This window comes from Haliaeetus leucocephalus, unplaced genomic scaffold (genome assembly GCF_000737465.1).
Source record: "Haliaeetus leucocephalus isolate CR32 unplaced genomic scaffold, Haliaeetus_leucocephalus-4.0 Scaffold68, whole genome shotgun sequence".
Lineage (NCBI taxonomy): Eukaryota > Metazoa > Chordata > Aves > Accipitriformes > Accipitridae > Haliaeetus > Haliaeetus leucocephalus.
The window spans coordinates 3,101,903-3,117,998 of record NW_010972504.1 but is presented as its reverse complement, the minus strand read 5'-3'; the positions used below and the strand labels follow the sequence as shown (position 1 = coordinate 3,117,998).

Genomic DNA, 16,096 nt, shown 5'->3' with positions numbered 1-16,096 from the left:
TGAAGATTTGGCTCACTGCATTTCAGTCTAATTTTTTTGTACAGGATTCTCTGCAAATAAGGTATTTATCTCCATATCCAGCTCTTTCTATATTAAAGCTTTTTTGTTGTTGTTCTGGTAAAAAAGAAAAAATAATAGTATGCTTCAATCTTTAATATTAGAGTCATATCATTATTTTCCACAGAATTGAGTGTGCTATGCATTCCTGTACTTTAGTTCACAGCAGGAAAAAAAAAAAAAAAAGAAACAGACTTAGTAAATATAGTTGTTTACTGTAAAATAAGAGACAGAAGTAGAAAGAGAAGCCACTTAATAGGTCCCTCTGTGGATTCTGCTACCAAGGGGGAAACAATACTCCCCACGGAGTTGCTGCATGTTTTATACTTGTTAATAACCAGGAAAAATGAAAGATCCATAAGCCCACTGAACTATTCACTTCCTCCCCCTTTAAAGATTTTAGGAATGAGCTCAGCTCCGAGTGATGATTAAAAACCACCCAGTTATGTTCCTAAGCAGCAGTGCTCAAATTGAAGATTAGCTTGTGCTACCCAGTGCTCCCTCCTTCGCTATTCTACGCTACAAAGGAAACAGGGCAAGCTCCAAGCAATCACTTGAAGATATTTCACAGTTTTGCAGGCTCTAGTAGAAGGAGATAAATCTCTCTAGAGGAAGCAGACAGTAGTGGTCCACCCCTCAACCCCACACTGCCCCACAGCTACTGAGACCAGACCACTTGGATCTGATGGAAAGGACACCAGCCAGCCAGGAAACTTGGTTTGTAAGCCCACCTCGAAAGCATCCTTACTTCTATACACCTTGTGCTGGAGAAACACCATCTACCAAACAGCGATCTGTGTCAGCTCACATCACCACAGAGTTCTCAGCAAGGCAGAAGAAATTCGAGGAATTAAGACAGGAATAAGGATCGCAAGTTATTAGCTAAATAAAAAACCCCCAAACACCTAGAGGTGAAATATGGCCTATTAGAGGAGCAGAGCAAGGTAATTAGCAGTGAGCAGTGGGCAGTTTTCTGTGGCTCAGTGTCCTCCTGTCTGGACCATTCTAGACCATCCTTTCACACAATGTGGAGCCAAACTCCCTTGCCTCATCTGGAGCTACTGTCTGCACTATTCCATTAAGACTCAAGCTCTGTCTCTACAGTCCTGTACTAACTTATCAGACTCCAAAGCTTAAGAAAGTATTTGGTAATAAACTGTGTCAGCCAGAAAAAAAAATAACAAACTTTGCTGTGAAATACTGCATCAATACTAATAAAGAGACAGAGACAAGAAATTGTATTAAATCTCGGTTCATTACTCCACAGCTCTCCTTCTCAAAATCTTCTGCAAGAAGCAGAGTGCCATGCTCACCAAGATACCCCCTATCACTCCACTTCCAACTCCTACCAAGCATTCATAAAACAATTCTCCTTGCCAAAAGTGCTGCTGTTCTTGCACTTCTTCATGAGTGCTGTTTTCTGTGTTTCCTTCCACCTCATTTGCTGCTAACTTCTGTTCCCAAGTCAAGGATTTTTGAAAGTTCAGATCCACTAAGTCACTTCGAATCACTCTGACCCCAAAGTAGACCCTCTTGATGACTCTGAATGTCTTCAACAACTGCACATCGCATCGGTAAGTCCCTGCATCAGACTCCCTAGCAGGGGAAAATCTGATGATGACAGAATTGGGGTTTTTGAAAGGTTTGAACAGTACATTATTTGTCGTGATAAGGCCTTGGGCAAGCCTCCACCTATAGCTATAGGCTTGGCTACTAAAGCCGACTACGTCCGAGGTCATGCAGCTGAGCTGGAAGGGTTTGCCCACGGGGATGGTGAAGTGGAGTAAGCCACAAACCCAGCTGGTCAGGCAGTCGGACCTGTGCAAGGTACAATTCCTCCTCTCTCCGGCGGGAGTGATCTCGCACATCTCCTCCAGTTTGAAGCCCAGCCCACAGGTGACACTGCAGGATGTGGTGTTGACTGCAACTTTCGCTACAACTGACTTCAGCTCTGCTGGGATGGTAACTTTTTCAAAGGAAACTACCAATGGCAGATAGAAAGCACAAGGTAATATCCCAAGGATGTGGCTGTTCCCCAAGGTCTTCATACTGGGGTTATCAATCAGACATGCTACTTTCTAAAGCCACGCAAATCCAGTAGTCAAAAAAACACAAAATCATTCTTTGTAAATCTTCAGACTTAGTATTTCTGAAATCCCACCAGTATCATCTTCAGGACCTAATCCTTCCAGTAGGAAAAATCCTCCAAGACAGGCTTGAAGTACAACACTGCTAAAGAAGATGCAACACATTACTATGTCAGTCAGAACGTGAATAGTTCTTTTAACAAGGCAACAGAATGTTTTAATCCACTATATTCCAGCAAATGGGATCTATTTGACAATTTAAAAAAAGATTAAGTCCTCCCTTCTCTGTAAGATTTTACGTCCTGTTTTAGATTAATTTCCACTGTAAAGAAGTACTGTTCCAGTTTAATTTTCCCACCAAACTATAAAGCAATGTAAGTAATCATTACTGGAACCCTTAAAATAATGCTGTTGAGCATACGGAAATCGTAATTCCCTATGCAGCACCTGCACAGTTCTGTCTTATATGCACGTATCCCAAAAGTACTCCTCAAATTACCAAGATCACGAAAACACGATTTCAACCTCTAGAGTCTGACGGCACTGACATCCAAAGGAAGCTGAACTGTATTTTATCACTGATGATACCCATCTCTATGCAGGGCTCAGCAGAGTCACTCACATCTGCGCGAGCCTGCATTCCCAGGGGAGCAGTGCCAACATCACAGTCCAGCTGCCCGGGTCAGAACGCAGCCCCAAACCTTCCGAGGGAGAACAAAGAACTCCCCTATGTGTGAAGCCAAAGCAAGTCCTCCGAGATGAGGACTCAGCATAAAAGCATCGTATTAGGCTCCTGACATCCACTATGGGACTCAGAAGGTATTCAACAGCACTGGCCTCACAGCATCACTCAGAGGAGCTGCAAGCCTAAGCCTCGTGCTCTGTGTCACGTACAGCCACCGACTCCGAAGAGAGTTATAAGCCAAAATCTCCACATTCAACCGATGCATCTGTAAAACAGAAACCACTCGTATGCTGCCATTGCAGCAAAACGCTTGAAAAGGAGACATCCCAGTGTAATTCACTTAGTGCTCAAGCATTCCAAAAAAATAATGCACTACTAAAAAAGTTCTTTGTGAAAAAAAAAAAAATCAAAGTTACTTATTTTTGATGGAGTAATTGAACTATGGTCAAGGCAGTTCAATAAAGAGTGTCTCCTTACCAGCAACTGAATTACGGATTGCAGAAAGGATTTGGATTGCCATGTTCTTCAACAGCTCTGCTAACGAATATCCACATTTCTCTTCCTAACAATCCTTAATTTCTTAAAATTAAGACTTCTGAAGATCTAGTATATGTATTTTCCACATTCAATTTCCCTGGAGGTGCACTCTACACCCAGCATGCTTTGTGTTCAGCTCCCCTTTCGTGTGTCTGCCTCAGAGTGCCGAGGCTGCACTCGGGTACACGGGGGTTTTATTAGACTACAAATTTACTTCTCTCTTGAAAAGAGATCATCAACCAAGTGCCACACAAAGAAACCAACCAACAACACACCAGCTGTGGTGAAGGCACAATATATTGGTGTTTGCACCAGAGCTGTGTTGTAGGATTCCTAAACATTGTCACAATATAAACAATGATGGTTGTATGGAAAAGCCAAGACTTACCCATTGACTTTAGGAAATAAAACATACCTCTTTATTTACAAACACAAAAACTAACATCACTGCTATATACTACCATCAAGCCAGTATCTGACAAATATTGTACAAAACTACAGATACCAGAAAATAAAATAAGAGATGGAAGAAAATAAACCAAGGACATATACACTGTACAGAGAAGTTTTAACAGAAACGAAGGCTGGAGTCTGTGGCAAATCATATGCTTTAAAACAATATAGAGAACCATTGCCTTTGCATCTTTTAAAGCTTGTGGGATCAGCCACACCACATATGGGTGGATTTGACGTAACAACGTTCCAGGAAAGATGCGAGTCATCCTACAGGCAGAAAGAACAAAGAAAACTAAAACTGTACGCAAGGGAATGGATTTCATTAAATGAAGCAGGCCACTGTACCAAAGCAGGAAATGAAAATACCAGTTTCAAAAAACCCGATTTGAAATGTCTCCTCTCCTCCCATGCTTCTATCTCATGCAACTACTGCATACTTCCGACTGTAAATTAATAAATCTCTTTATGACTCCTCTTCTTGGTTTTTAATGTCTGCAGGATACTTTGAAAATTAAATACGTAGTGATAATCTCAATAATTACATCTGGGGAAAAACTGAAGTAATTGCACAGGACCTATAAAAGTCTATAAAACAAGGGGCATTAGGAATGAAAACTTTCTTTTAACAGGCAGTTGGTCTAGCACAGAGAGGTGTCAGGCTGTAGGTATCAGATAGAGAAAGAGCCTCTTGCCATTCCCACTAGGAAAATATCACAACCATCTTCAAGGAATAAAAGGTTAAAGCATGGCTGGGAATGAGCTGTTAGCATTCATCTTTCTTCCATTCTTGATCCAGAAGTTTGGAGGGGTGGGGGGACAAAAAGCTGAAAAACTACTGTTTCAGTTTGGAGAAATATTGGTTCTGTTTTTTCTCTAACTGCCAGTACCTACCAGCTAAGGAAGAAACCAATTGTTTCTGGTAGGGAACCTCACAGGAAAGAGAAAGAATAAAAACACTTGCAAGGACAGAAAGAAACTGCCAACACAGCTTTTCACATCACAGGCTAGAAGAAAGCATATCCACTGAGTATTTTATCTAGAGCTACTTTCACTTTTTCCTTCTCCCTCCATAAGCTGAGTCATCCTTCATGTCTAAAATATTCACAATACGAAGATTCATTCTTTGCAGACTTCAGAGGGGGTCTTGATTCTTCACATTAGAGCTCTATCCACTTGAGATGAAATCAAACCTGGCACATAATCAGCAGCAGTGTTTCACTAAGCATGTCAGCATAGAAGACATCACACTGAGCTAACAGAAAAGCTGATAAGGTAATACAGCTGGCATAGAAGGACTTACAACTCACCAAAATGAAAATTAACAGCAAAGAAAGGGAAGTTTGCAGGATACACAGTCATACGGCATCAGGAATAAAAATACACACTTTGGGTGTTCTTCAATCCAGGAACAAAACAAAAAAATATTTAAAAGACAACGGCTGATAAGATCTGGAGTGGCAGAGTGTTGGGTACCAGCTCACTTTAGAAATAGTTATATATGTCAACACAAAGGCAGTCCAATTAGTCTCTTTGCAAATCACATGACCTGAGAGTCAGCATCTTACACTGTTCGATGAAGAGGCAGTTAAGGAGGAATGAAGGCCGTTTCCTCTTCCATATTCATTTCTTACAAAAGTCACTCCCTGAATCCATGAACAATCAGTCTGCTGTATTAGTCAGTCCACTCTGACTGAGCATTTCATCTATTTTCCACATTATGGTGTCAATATAGGAAAGAATACAGGAAGATAGAGAAGAATGTCTTCATAACAATTCTGAGATTGCACCACCTGCTAAAGAGATCAAAGACAGGTGAAAAGTAAGTAACCAGACTCAAACAGATGTTACCAGAAAGCAGAGACCACCAAATACGGTAGCATTTCCAGAAAAAAAATGAAAGAGGACAAGATTTTCTAGATAAAGCCATTCTTTTCAGAATGAGATATAATCAACAAGATACTATCTACGACAAATTAAGATCTACAGTATTTCTGCATTTGTATTTGAGATCACGTGCACAGGCATAGACAAGGTGGCTAAGGAACTCTGAGCCTTTACTCCAAAAAGTTGCAAGCAAACTTACCTGGTGTGCAACTTTTTGATTCATCAATCCCCAAAATCTCAGAGCAAAGGACAACTGAAAACAACAAGTTCCACCTAAGTCTGGGTTAAACCAGATTGCTGTAAGATTTTATTCTAAAACTATAAAATGGATCGAGCTTCTCAGTTTGTTTATACTGAAACCTGATTTTGACATAGCTTTAAGAATAAGACATTTACTGCCAGACTGCACAGTACAGTGACACAGACGCACTTGCGCCAGGCTCCAAGTTCCAGCCATGCAGCATGCAGAAAGACACTGTATTATGGCATATCAGCAAACAGTTTCCAGAGGAGAAATGCTTGCTGTGTGACTGTTTTAGCGACTGGTTAGTTACTTCAGAAAGCAACAGCACAAGAAACTAGCAGAGTTAACAGCTTCAAGCACAAGAGACAGAAAAGGCAGTCTGGCTCCAGGATCCCAGGCAGGTGGCCATTTGAATTTGGAAGTGTGTATTTGCGGTGTGGTGGAACACCAGCAACCCCAAGAAAAAACTGGCTGCCCAAAATAGGATTCTAAGTGCAAGCCGTAAAGAGAACAAAGGAAGACAGACATGAATTTCATGGAGTAAAAGACTACTGTGAGTTTGGAAAGATCCAAGTGACAGTTTCTTCAGTGCACAATCTGTTCTTCTCATAACATGACTCATATAGACACTTCCAACACTGACTACTGAGATCTACTGCATGGATCTTATTAGATCCTCTTAAGTCAACAGTACTGTAGAAGGGAGCCCAATAACAGGTCCTAATGAGAGATAGCAGTCCATCATAGCAATATTGATTATTTGCCTGTATCTCAATCAAGCTAAAGAATTCCACCATGGAAAAACACCTTAAAGTGCTTACAGGCAGCAAAAACTAAAAGTAAATTTTAGAAAGCTCTACCATCTCTGATAGGTGGGCAAAGTAAGTAGGGAACTTGGGTCTAAACCCATTTGTTTGTAAGAAAAGAAAATTTCCATTCTACAGTGTCCAAAAACCAAAGCTAACTGTACTGGCACAGGTATGCACATCCCAAGCTTAGCAGCAGTAAAATTCCACTGTTGTCTTTTATAGCAAGTCAGGCTATAACAACTGCATGAAAGCATTAGAAACAAAACCACACAAAAATCCTCCCAAATACGGTTTTGCAAGGATGTGTAAAAAAAACAAGAAAGGAGTCTGTCTAGAATGTTGCTTCATTTGAAACATGTTAGAGGAAATGGGAGTATTATTTTCCCAGCTCTCAGAACAGACCAATGCAATAGTGATCACAAGCTGCAAGAAGAAAGTACACTGACATCTGTCTGCAAATGTAGATCAAGCAAATTAGTAAAACAAGTTGATAAAGTTCCATAAACATACCTTGAAAAAGTTGAACAAAAATACTTGCTATTAAAACTACTCCTCTGAAAACAGACTGCTTATACAGCCACTTAAACATGGAAAAGTCAAAATATCCAGCTTTTTTTTTTTGAAGCAAGTGATGACTGAAATTTGTTTTGGAAGCCACATTGTTAAGTTTCCAGTGCACGATCCTTTCTCATTTATATCCTTTTGCATACGGTCATGTTAATTAGCAGCACAATAAAAGAAAGCAATCAACAGGCCTGCTGATAAAACTAACGGTTATGCTCATTTGGTCTTCAAACCAGTCTTGTCCATCCAGCATGGTACAACAGAGCAGTCAGGATGTGTAACAGATGCCAGCAAAGACACCTGAGGATCCACACAATCCGGTAATTCCTTACTATCGTACGTTAAAACATACTGGATGCCCCCTAATGACTTGAAAAGTCAAAAGAGAATCAGCCTGTCTAGCAAATCTGACACTAGAAGCTAAGCAGTACCTCCCAGGCTACAAACAAGATCTAAGGATATTCTTGTGTATCTGTTTAATTTCTAGATTTTGCAAGGTGCAGCGTGAAAGGATTAAATAGAAGCCCAGAAAACATCCACCATGTTTTTCCATGTATAGACTAAGTTTCCTTTATCCCATTCCCTTTTTCAGCAAATAGCAATTATCAGTACTAGTACAAGCAACGTAACAGGAGCTGAGCAGGAAGGACAATGAGCAAGGTGGGTAGCATAAGACCAGCAGTGAGGGAAGGAAGCGGGGGGGGGCGGGAATAAAATCACTTCCGTACAGTCTAAAATCCACAGCAGCAGCTGCTGATTCAAGGAAATGCAAAATTTGATAGATAATTACATTGTGTCTTTGAAACTGTTTATATATCAACCCTGGGTCCTTCATTACAATCTAAAAAAAAAAAAAAAAAAAGGAGTTCACATCACTTAATCCAATCATGTGCTTTCTTTACTGTGCTTGAATGAACTTTTCCCAAATAAGAAGCTGAAATAGCAAATGAGACAGATGGGAAACACTTGGTCCCTCTGAGACTAAGTCTAGACCCGGACAAAGCTGACTGCAACAGTCCTGTTTTAGTACACAACCAACAAAATATGACCAAAAAAAGAAAAGGCGGGGGGAGAAGAAAAGTCCACCAAAACCTATCCTCATTTACAGCAACTGTACTTTCTGGAATTTAACAAAGGCTGCTGTATAGCTAAGAATAGAAAACTCAGCCCCTGAATTTTATCTCAGGGGTCATTTATCAAGTGGACCATTATCAATGCTCCATTTCCTAATTCTGCCTACAGAACTTTTCTGTTCTTCATCACTGCCTAGTATTGATGGCACAAAGTATCAATTTCAGCTTCAGAATCCTTCACTATTCACATTTCCCCCCCTCAAAATCGACCCACCAAAACCAAACATTGTTACTGTTTATGTAAGAATTGATAGAAGTTATTGAAAAGATTCAAGTTATGAAAAGACATTTTGCTTTTGAAATGGTGCTCAATCGCTATTAAAAACCCTACATGCTCTTTATATGCAATAACACAGGCATGGATATCAGTTTTATTACAAATATTGAAAGCGCTCCCACTTAAAAAAAATGTAAAATTTTGCCTATCCTTGACAGCAGCTAAACATTTAGTAAGCAAGTGCCATTTGGGAAGATAAAATGCTATGACTATATTAAGTCAGGGTCTGTACAAAGCAAGGCCACCAAGCAAGCCAACGACGCTCACGCTGGGTTCCTTACCTGTCAAAGGCTGTCCCAGCTCCGCCTGCACTTTACCCTTCGCTGCTCCTTCCAGAGGTAAAGCACCTCTGTCCCCTTTGTAGAGTTTCGGTTTAAATGGAGAATCTTTGTCTTTACCTTTTGATCCTTTAGGCCTGCCTGCTTGCTTCTTCTTGGATTTACCATCTCCCTTCACACCCAGCAGCGGATGGACTTCTGTGGAGAGGTAACGTGTTACCAAAGTGAGTTATCCCTTAAGATGCTTGTATCAGCACATACAGCCCTTAGTGTTAAATACAAACAGCATTAAAAATTACAGTTTCAGGATGCCTTTTCTCATTCCTAGCTTGCAAAATGCCAGCAGATTTGCAGAGTTGGTCGCTATTAATAACTGTTGTAAGAAGTAACTTCAAAGGAAGGAGAAAATTAGGGAGTGACCTTCTGAACTTCTGGTCTTCAGACAAAGTTAAGGCAAAGCTAAAAACCATCTCAGATGCAGAATAGGCACTAAAACAATGGCAGCTTCTACGCACCATCATTAGGTACTCCTTGTAGTTCAATGTTGGTGGTTTTGGGCTTCTTCTTTGGTGCCTGAGGTCCATCAGAGGAGGACTGCCTCTTCTTCTCGGATCCTATTCCCTCATCAGTTAAAGAACTCTGAACCGCATCTGGTGGAGGTCCATAGGGGTTTTCTTCTGGATCTTCAACTTCAGGAGCAATGGGTAAGTAAAGCAAAGCCTTGGAGTCCTCCAGTTCTTCATCACTGTGAAGGAAAAAAATTTGCTTTCATTTAAAAGTAGGGGTTATTATAACATATTATACAGGGAATATTAGCAATACATTTTGTATTCATACTTTAAACAAAATATTCTTTCACCTGCTACAGAAGGCAGCAATGGGATCCACACTAGTTACATCCACTTCTTCATCTTCTGCAGCATCAGCACCTGAGAACCAGAGAAAAGAGACAAATTAAAGACAGTAAGGAAAAGACCAAATTACTTAGAAAGAATGGGACTGACTGCTTAAATGTCTAAGCATGCAGAAGTGAGAATTAAAGCAGAAAACAAACCTAAAGTATCTCCTCTTAAATCCATCAGGTTCTTATTTTTCTATGTTCTCATATAGACCTATTGTTATAAAACACCAGTAATAAAGCTAGATAAAAGATTTAGAATCTTCTAAATGTTTTGTTGTTTTCACTAAACTAGTTCTGAATCTGATTAAATTTATTTTAATGCTTAATTCCCACAAGCCAACATTACACTTGAATATTAGAAACTGCTAAACAACAATTAATCTAAATATGAGAAGTGCTGCAAAGCCTGGTAATGAGGAGAGCTCTGTGGTATGGTGGGAATAATCCTTCTTTCTTTCCATAGCTTAACCATAGCCTTTCACAGTACACAATTTTTTGGCACCACCAAGTGGCCAGGTTGCACTGCTACTGATTCAAATTCAGCACTGCCGCTGTTGAGAGTTAGCTGTCTATTTGCTGCTGCTTTCTGCTCAAACATGCATTGGAGAGGGGAGACATTTCTAAAAAATGTTGCACATCAATTGGCAGGAATCATATTGATTGTGTTAGTTCATACATCTTCATTTATCCCTTCCTGTTTTGTCATTTAATACCCATGTATACTACCATGACCACTAGTTTTAATTTTTACTATGGTCATGTAGTCAGACTACCAACTATTTGCTACATAGAAACCCGCTTTAAGCAGTACCTGTCTGTTCTGGTTCACTCTTATCTTCATCTTCAATGTCAAATTCTGACTCTCTCTCTTCATATTCTACATTTTCATCCAGCTCTTTGAAGTCAGGTGCAAAGGCACTCCAGTTTTCCTAAACCACAAATTCAGAACAATTTTTACCTTATGCAAAGGAACAGCAGCTGTAGTGAGGACTCGTGAAATTAAAATCTCATTCTGCATTAAAATCCCGGAAGCCACACACAAGATCACAAAAAAAAAAAAAAAAAAAAAGAAATCAAGCCTCGTTTAGGTCCACAGACATACGGCAAATTAGGAATTGCGCAAGTTAGTTCCTACTGAAAATACAACATTGTAATATTCCTTAAACATTGCAACGTACATCATAAAACAAAGCTGTGTGTTCACATCTAGCCACTTCAGTTTTGGCTCGCTCGCTCACTCAGATTTCCTGTGCTTAAACACCACATTCAGGACACCATTCCCACATAAAATGTCCCTGTGATGATATTTAAGAATTAATGCAAAGCTTAACTAGTTCAGCGGCTGAAGTATGAGTACCCTCCTCACATTCAACAAGATGGTAAACATATGTCAAGTTAGGCAGGTGAACCTAAAAAGCTTGTTGAATGGGGATTTAATAAAGGATTTCAACATGCAACCATACAGTCTACTAGGATGGAGACCACTGGGGAATCCTCTTAAGGAAACCATCTAAAACACTTACCACTTGATTCTGAGCCCATATTGATACAACACCACTTGAAATAGAAGCTATGATCGGTCGGACAGGATGCCACTAGATTTATTTGAAAGAGAAAAGAGGAGGAACTTCATTGGTAAATGGAATTAAGAAAGGTTAGTTTTCAAAACAACAAGAAACATAGTAATAGCAGACAGTTTTCTTACTGCTACATCCAAGAGTAGCTCTCCTCTGGTCCCGTGGAGGATTTTCACTAGGTTTCCAATACTCTTCTCCCAAATGTACAGAGCATGCTGTCGTGCTGAACCTGCCACTATATATTCACCATCACCAGAGAAACAGCACTTCTTCCATGGTGTCCTGCGTGCAAAGACAGCATCACAAGTTAAACGGTTAAACAACAGCAGAGCATGGATGTCGGAGGACTGCGGAGTGGGCTTGTTCTTCAGACTGAGGTCTTACATACTCCCAACCACAAATAATAGTTAAACTTCAAATCAAATTGTGACAGACAGGTTTCAAATTAAAATATCTGTCCATTACACTGAGTAAGATACCAAACTACCCTTCATCCAGAGAGTCCCATTAGTGCCAAGCACATAAACCTCACCTTTTCAAGTGAGGCTGACCAGCCATTCTACTGCCTCTTACCGGTTCACTAAATCCTGCAGCTTCTGCATCGGTTCAGGCTCCCCATCTCGTCCACAAGTTAGAATTTCACGGCCATCGTAGACCCTGATTATCCGGTCCGCTGTGTTTATTAAAAAGCAGCTGTAGAAAGGAGGGCACAGAACATGCATTGCATTAAAAGACTAAAGATTAATTGAAAACTATAGGGTAGATTGACAGAGCTTACAAGGTCTGAAAAACCCCCACGGTTCTTTCACGGAACATATTCTGATTCTTTTTATTTCCTTAAAGATACCACTTGATAGATGAAGTAGCTCACCTTCCTTTCCGAGCAAATTCAATCGATTTAATAGCTGTGGTGTTGCTGGTTCCAGTTGTCACTCTGAAGGAAGCAACAAGATCCTGAGTGTCTGTTTTTAAGACCAAGATCTGAAGATTGAGGAGACAGAAAGCAATCAGCATCTTCATTATAACTCATTCCCCTCTTGGTACCTTTAACATCAACTACTAACCCTGACAACAGAAGCTTCAGCAGTCTACACAGGAATAGTTAGGATTCTGCAACTGTAGTTCTACTACAGTTTCTGTGACAGTTCTGCGACATAAACATTAGCTTATTTACACTGGAAAAGGATCCAACAAACACGGTCAAAGACAACAGCAACACAAAGACCTAATTCAGACAAAGATTACAGTCTAGAGATCTTCAAAGATAAAATGCGATGCTTTATTCAGAAGATCATATCAATGCAATATCAATTATTCAAGAGACATTCAGGAAGCTTAATATGTATACTAAAACAAAGAACGCAACCCAGAAATGTTAAGCATCTTGATAAAAGCAGGAAGCAATCTAAGCTATAGCATCCAGTGCCGCCTGCTAAAGTCTCACCTTCCCCTTGGCATTGCCCGTATAAATGTATTCCCCTCGCCTGTCAAAGGAGGCCACAACATTGAGATCAGAATCATCATCCACAGGTAGGACAACATGTTTGGAGTCTGACAGCGTTAGCATCACTGGCGCCGACTTCATGGGACAAACCAAAACTCTGTTTCTGCAAAGCAGAAAAATAAGAGGTAGCAGTTTCTTCTCTGGAAAAGAATTTCCACATTTAGATGCAGAAAAAAATCCCAATCTATATCAAGAAATACAGAATACCGCTCTATTTTTATTATCTTATTTTGTCTTTGTTACTTTAATCGCAAAATGACATTAAACTGGTGTGTACTTTAACTTCCTTTCTTTCTCTGGAAGCTGCTCAAAGTTTACGCAGTAACCTGTAAGCTCAATGAGACATCTCTACATACGCTTCCAAGAATCATTCCCTTGTTTCCTCTCCTCCCGCACTGATATTTTCATAACAAAAAGAGCCACAAAAAATCCAGTTAGGGTCCTAATCACAAGACGATACACCAAAATCATCTATCTGACTTGGAAAAATCACTTTGCAAACTGCAGTAAAAGCATCTGAATAATCATTAGTTCTACCAAAATAAGAGCAGTTCTACCAAAACAAGAGCATTCCACCCTTTTTCCACGGGACTTACTGGTCTCGAGGGTGGTACTGAACTTTCAAGATAGGCGAAGGAAATCGAAATCTCTGGTCGCAGTCTCCAGAGAGCACATCCCATTGCGACACAATGTTATCGGTCGAAGCACTCACCAGTTTGTGACCATCTCGACTCCAGCTACAGTAACGAGAGGCAGTTCAAGTAAAAGTTACTCCTTAAATGCATAAGACGTGCCTACAGCTTAAAATTATCAGACTCACGTGTAAACCTGTTAGCGTGAACAATAACCTAACATCCAAAAACTTAATAGCCATAACATGCTTCCAAACTCTCTTAAAGGAAACTATCCTGAAACGTAGCTGAGTACCCCACAGCGGGCTGGCATTTCAGCGATCAACATGCCCAGGTGTTAAGAGCCATCAGGGCATCAGCGCACCCGAGGCTCAGCAAACACAGGCACGGACAACCTCTAACAAGGACGAGAACAGCCTTTCACACCTGGTGCGTAAGCTACAAGCTCAGTTACCGCTAAAGGTCGAATTCGGTTACCCCGAGCAAAAAAAAAAACCAAACAGAACAACAAAACCCCGAGCGTTTTCTCACCATAAGGAGCAGACGGGGTGAATGTGAGCGCTTATGATTTTGGCGATGCCCCTGGTGAGGAAGTCCCAGATGACGATGCGCCCGTCGTTGCAGCCCACGGCCAGCAGCGTGCCCCAGCGATTGAAGGTGCAGGTCAGGGCCATGCTGATGCAGTCCAGCGTGCCATCGGCCTCCTGCGGGGAGAGGGCAGCGGAGGGGGGGGTCAGGCCGCCGCCGCCGCCGTCCCGCCCGGCCGCCGAGCCGCTCGCAGCAGCCGGCGGGACGGGGGTAGCCCCGCGGGGCGGGGAGGACGTTTACCTCGGGGTAGTTCTGGCCGAAGGACTCTGCAACGAAAGGTAAAGACGGTGTTTAGGAGTGAGGCGAGCCCGGCGACCCCGTGGCCCGCTCCGCCTGAACGCGCCCCGTTCACGCTCCTCCGTCGGCGGGGAGAGACGGATCGATACCCGCCCCCAGGCGGGCTCCCGGCCCGGCCCGGCCGCCCCTCTCCGCCCCCGGCCCGGCCCGGCCGCCGCTTTCCGCCCCCGGCCCGGTCCCCGCAGCCCGGACCCACCGAGCAGCTCCAGGTTCATCGCGGCCGCCGTCCCGCTCCCTCCGTCCCCGTCGCCGAAGGACCCCGCTGAGGGGAAGGGGGGGGGCCTAAGCTTGCGCTGCGCCGCCCGGGCGTTCGCCTTAACGAATCCCCCTCCCGCTCCCTTCCACCTACAGCCTCGCGACCCACCGGCACCTCGCAACCCGTTGACGACCCGAACCGCGATCGCCCGACCCAGCGCCGTCCCCCTCACCCCGCGGCGGCGGGGCTCGGTAGCGCGGCTGGGTTCAGGCAGAGCCAAGGGCAGCCCGGCGCCTGCGCGCGGAAGGTTCCGGGCGGGTCCCGCGGCCGCAGAGCCGAAGGTTCCGGGGGCGGCGGAACAAGCGGCGGAGAACGATCGTTCACAGCGGTTTTTGGTTTGTTGGGGTTTTTTTTTGTTTTGTTTTGTTTTGTGCAGCGCCCGGTAGGCGAAGGCTGAACTCACAGTCGCGTCTCTGACAACACACGGAGCGCAGGGGAAGGAGAGGAGTTAGTACAACGCAGGTCGGATACAAAAAAAATTAAAATAAAACCCGACAACAATAATAATGATAAAATACAACAGTTGAGCTCGGTCGTTCCGGTTATTGCACTTTTTGGTACGCGCTCGGTAAGGTGGTTACATTTTCCTATAACGCTGTTACACGGGCCAGGTGGGCCCTGCTACCCAGCCAAGCAGGCGAAGCCGCTGTAAGAACATGTAGTGCTATTTTATTTTTAAGCCCCACGGGAGGTTGAAACAGATAAAGGGCAGCTTTCTCCTGAAAAGGACAGTTATGCTTTAGGAAAAAAAAAAAAAAAAGAGTTACTTGTGTAACTTTTAGCGGTCCCCTTCCCCAAACACCACACCAGTGCAGCCCAGCCTCCCAGGGTGGGATGTGGGGAGAGCCCAGCCAGCTCCCTTCCAGGTAAACACTGCGCCTGCTTCTCAGCCCTAAAAGAAAGCATTTAGTGTAAGAAACAATCCTCTGAATTAAGGTAAGTATCCGGTGCTTCAAGACACAGTAAAGCAGGATCAGGCTGCCGCAGCCCTCCAGACCGTTCCTCATCCCGTATGGAGCGAGTGCATTTTCCCCCAGCTCGTCCCACTAAGTGTGGTGTGAAGAAAAGGCTTAAAACTGGGCTGGGGAGGCTGAAGGGCAGAGCAAGTTCCTGCTGTGCTTGAGCCTTGCACTGACCTAGCGACTCTTCAGCATGTAAACCTCACAGCAGTGACCTTTGTAAACAAAGCTTGGGGGCTTTTTGTTTTGGGGGTTTTTTTCCCCCAAAAGTCATTTTAGGCCTGATCTCCACTTCAGGCTTAGAGGAAGGAAGAGAGGAGATTTGCTCCTTACTGTTCACAGAAGTCAGCCTCAGCCTCTGGGATTGAGCT

The 16,096-nt window shown here is 42.7% G+C and overlaps 2 protein-coding genes across 4 annotated transcripts; both read right to left on the bottom strand.

Annotated features, from left to right (window-relative positions):
• Positions 1–789: 789 nt before the first annotated feature.
• TMEM81 (transmembrane protein 81) lies at positions 790–5,186 on the bottom strand. The gene is made up of 2 exons (XM_010579480.1): positions 5,130–5,186; positions 790–2,289 (listed from the first exon to the last, which is right to left on the bottom strand). The coding sequence occupies exon 2, from the start codon at positions 2,103–2,105 to the stop codon at positions 1,314–1,316; it is 792 nt and encodes a 263-aa protein (XP_010577782.1). The 5' UTR covers positions 2,106–2,289; positions 5,130–5,186; the 3' UTR covers positions 790–1,313.
• RBBP5 (retinoblastoma binding protein 5) lies at positions 2,640–14,773 on the bottom strand. 3 transcript variants are annotated; one of them, XM_010579499.1, is made up of 14 exons: positions 14,707–14,773; positions 14,454–14,479; positions 14,157–14,329; positions 13,590–13,730; positions 12,934–13,096; positions 12,361–12,470; positions 12,063–12,182; positions 11,618–11,771; positions 11,436–11,507; positions 10,724–10,841; positions 9,871–9,940; positions 9,527–9,756; positions 9,015–9,209; positions 2,640–5,615 (listed from the first exon to the last, which is right to left on the bottom strand). In XM_010579499.1, the coding sequence occupies exons 1-14, from the start codon at positions 14,723–14,725 to the stop codon at positions 5,587–5,589; spliced, it is 1,620 nt and encodes a 539-aa protein (XP_010577801.1). In that variant the 5' UTR covers positions 14,726–14,773; the 3' UTR covers positions 2,640–5,586. The 3 variants fall into 3 exon arrangements, with proteins under 3 accessions (XP_010577801.1, XP_010577808.1, XP_010577793.1); XM_010579506.1 differs by having other exon boundaries at positions 9,132–9,209; XM_010579491.1 differs by lacking the exon at positions 2,640–5,615 and having other exon boundaries at positions 8,315–9,209.
• Positions 14,774–16,096: the final 1,323 nt, after the last annotated feature.

Excerpts from the sequence above, each read along its gene's own strand:
- RBBP5 (XM_010579491.1), bottom strand. Across the intron at positions 13,097-13,589 it reads CAGTACCACCCTCGAGACCA|AAACAGAGTTTTGGTTTGTC; the intron begins GTAAGTCCCGTG and ends TCTGCTTTGCAG. Across the intron at positions 9,941-10,723 it reads GAGTGAACCAGAACAGACAG|GTGCTGATGCTGCAGAAGAT; the intron begins GTACTGCTTAAA and ends TCTGGTTCTCAG.
- TMEM81 (XM_010579480.1), bottom strand. The coding sequence starts at position 2,105 with ATGAAGACCTTGGGGAACAGCCACATCCTTGGGATATTACCTTGTGCT.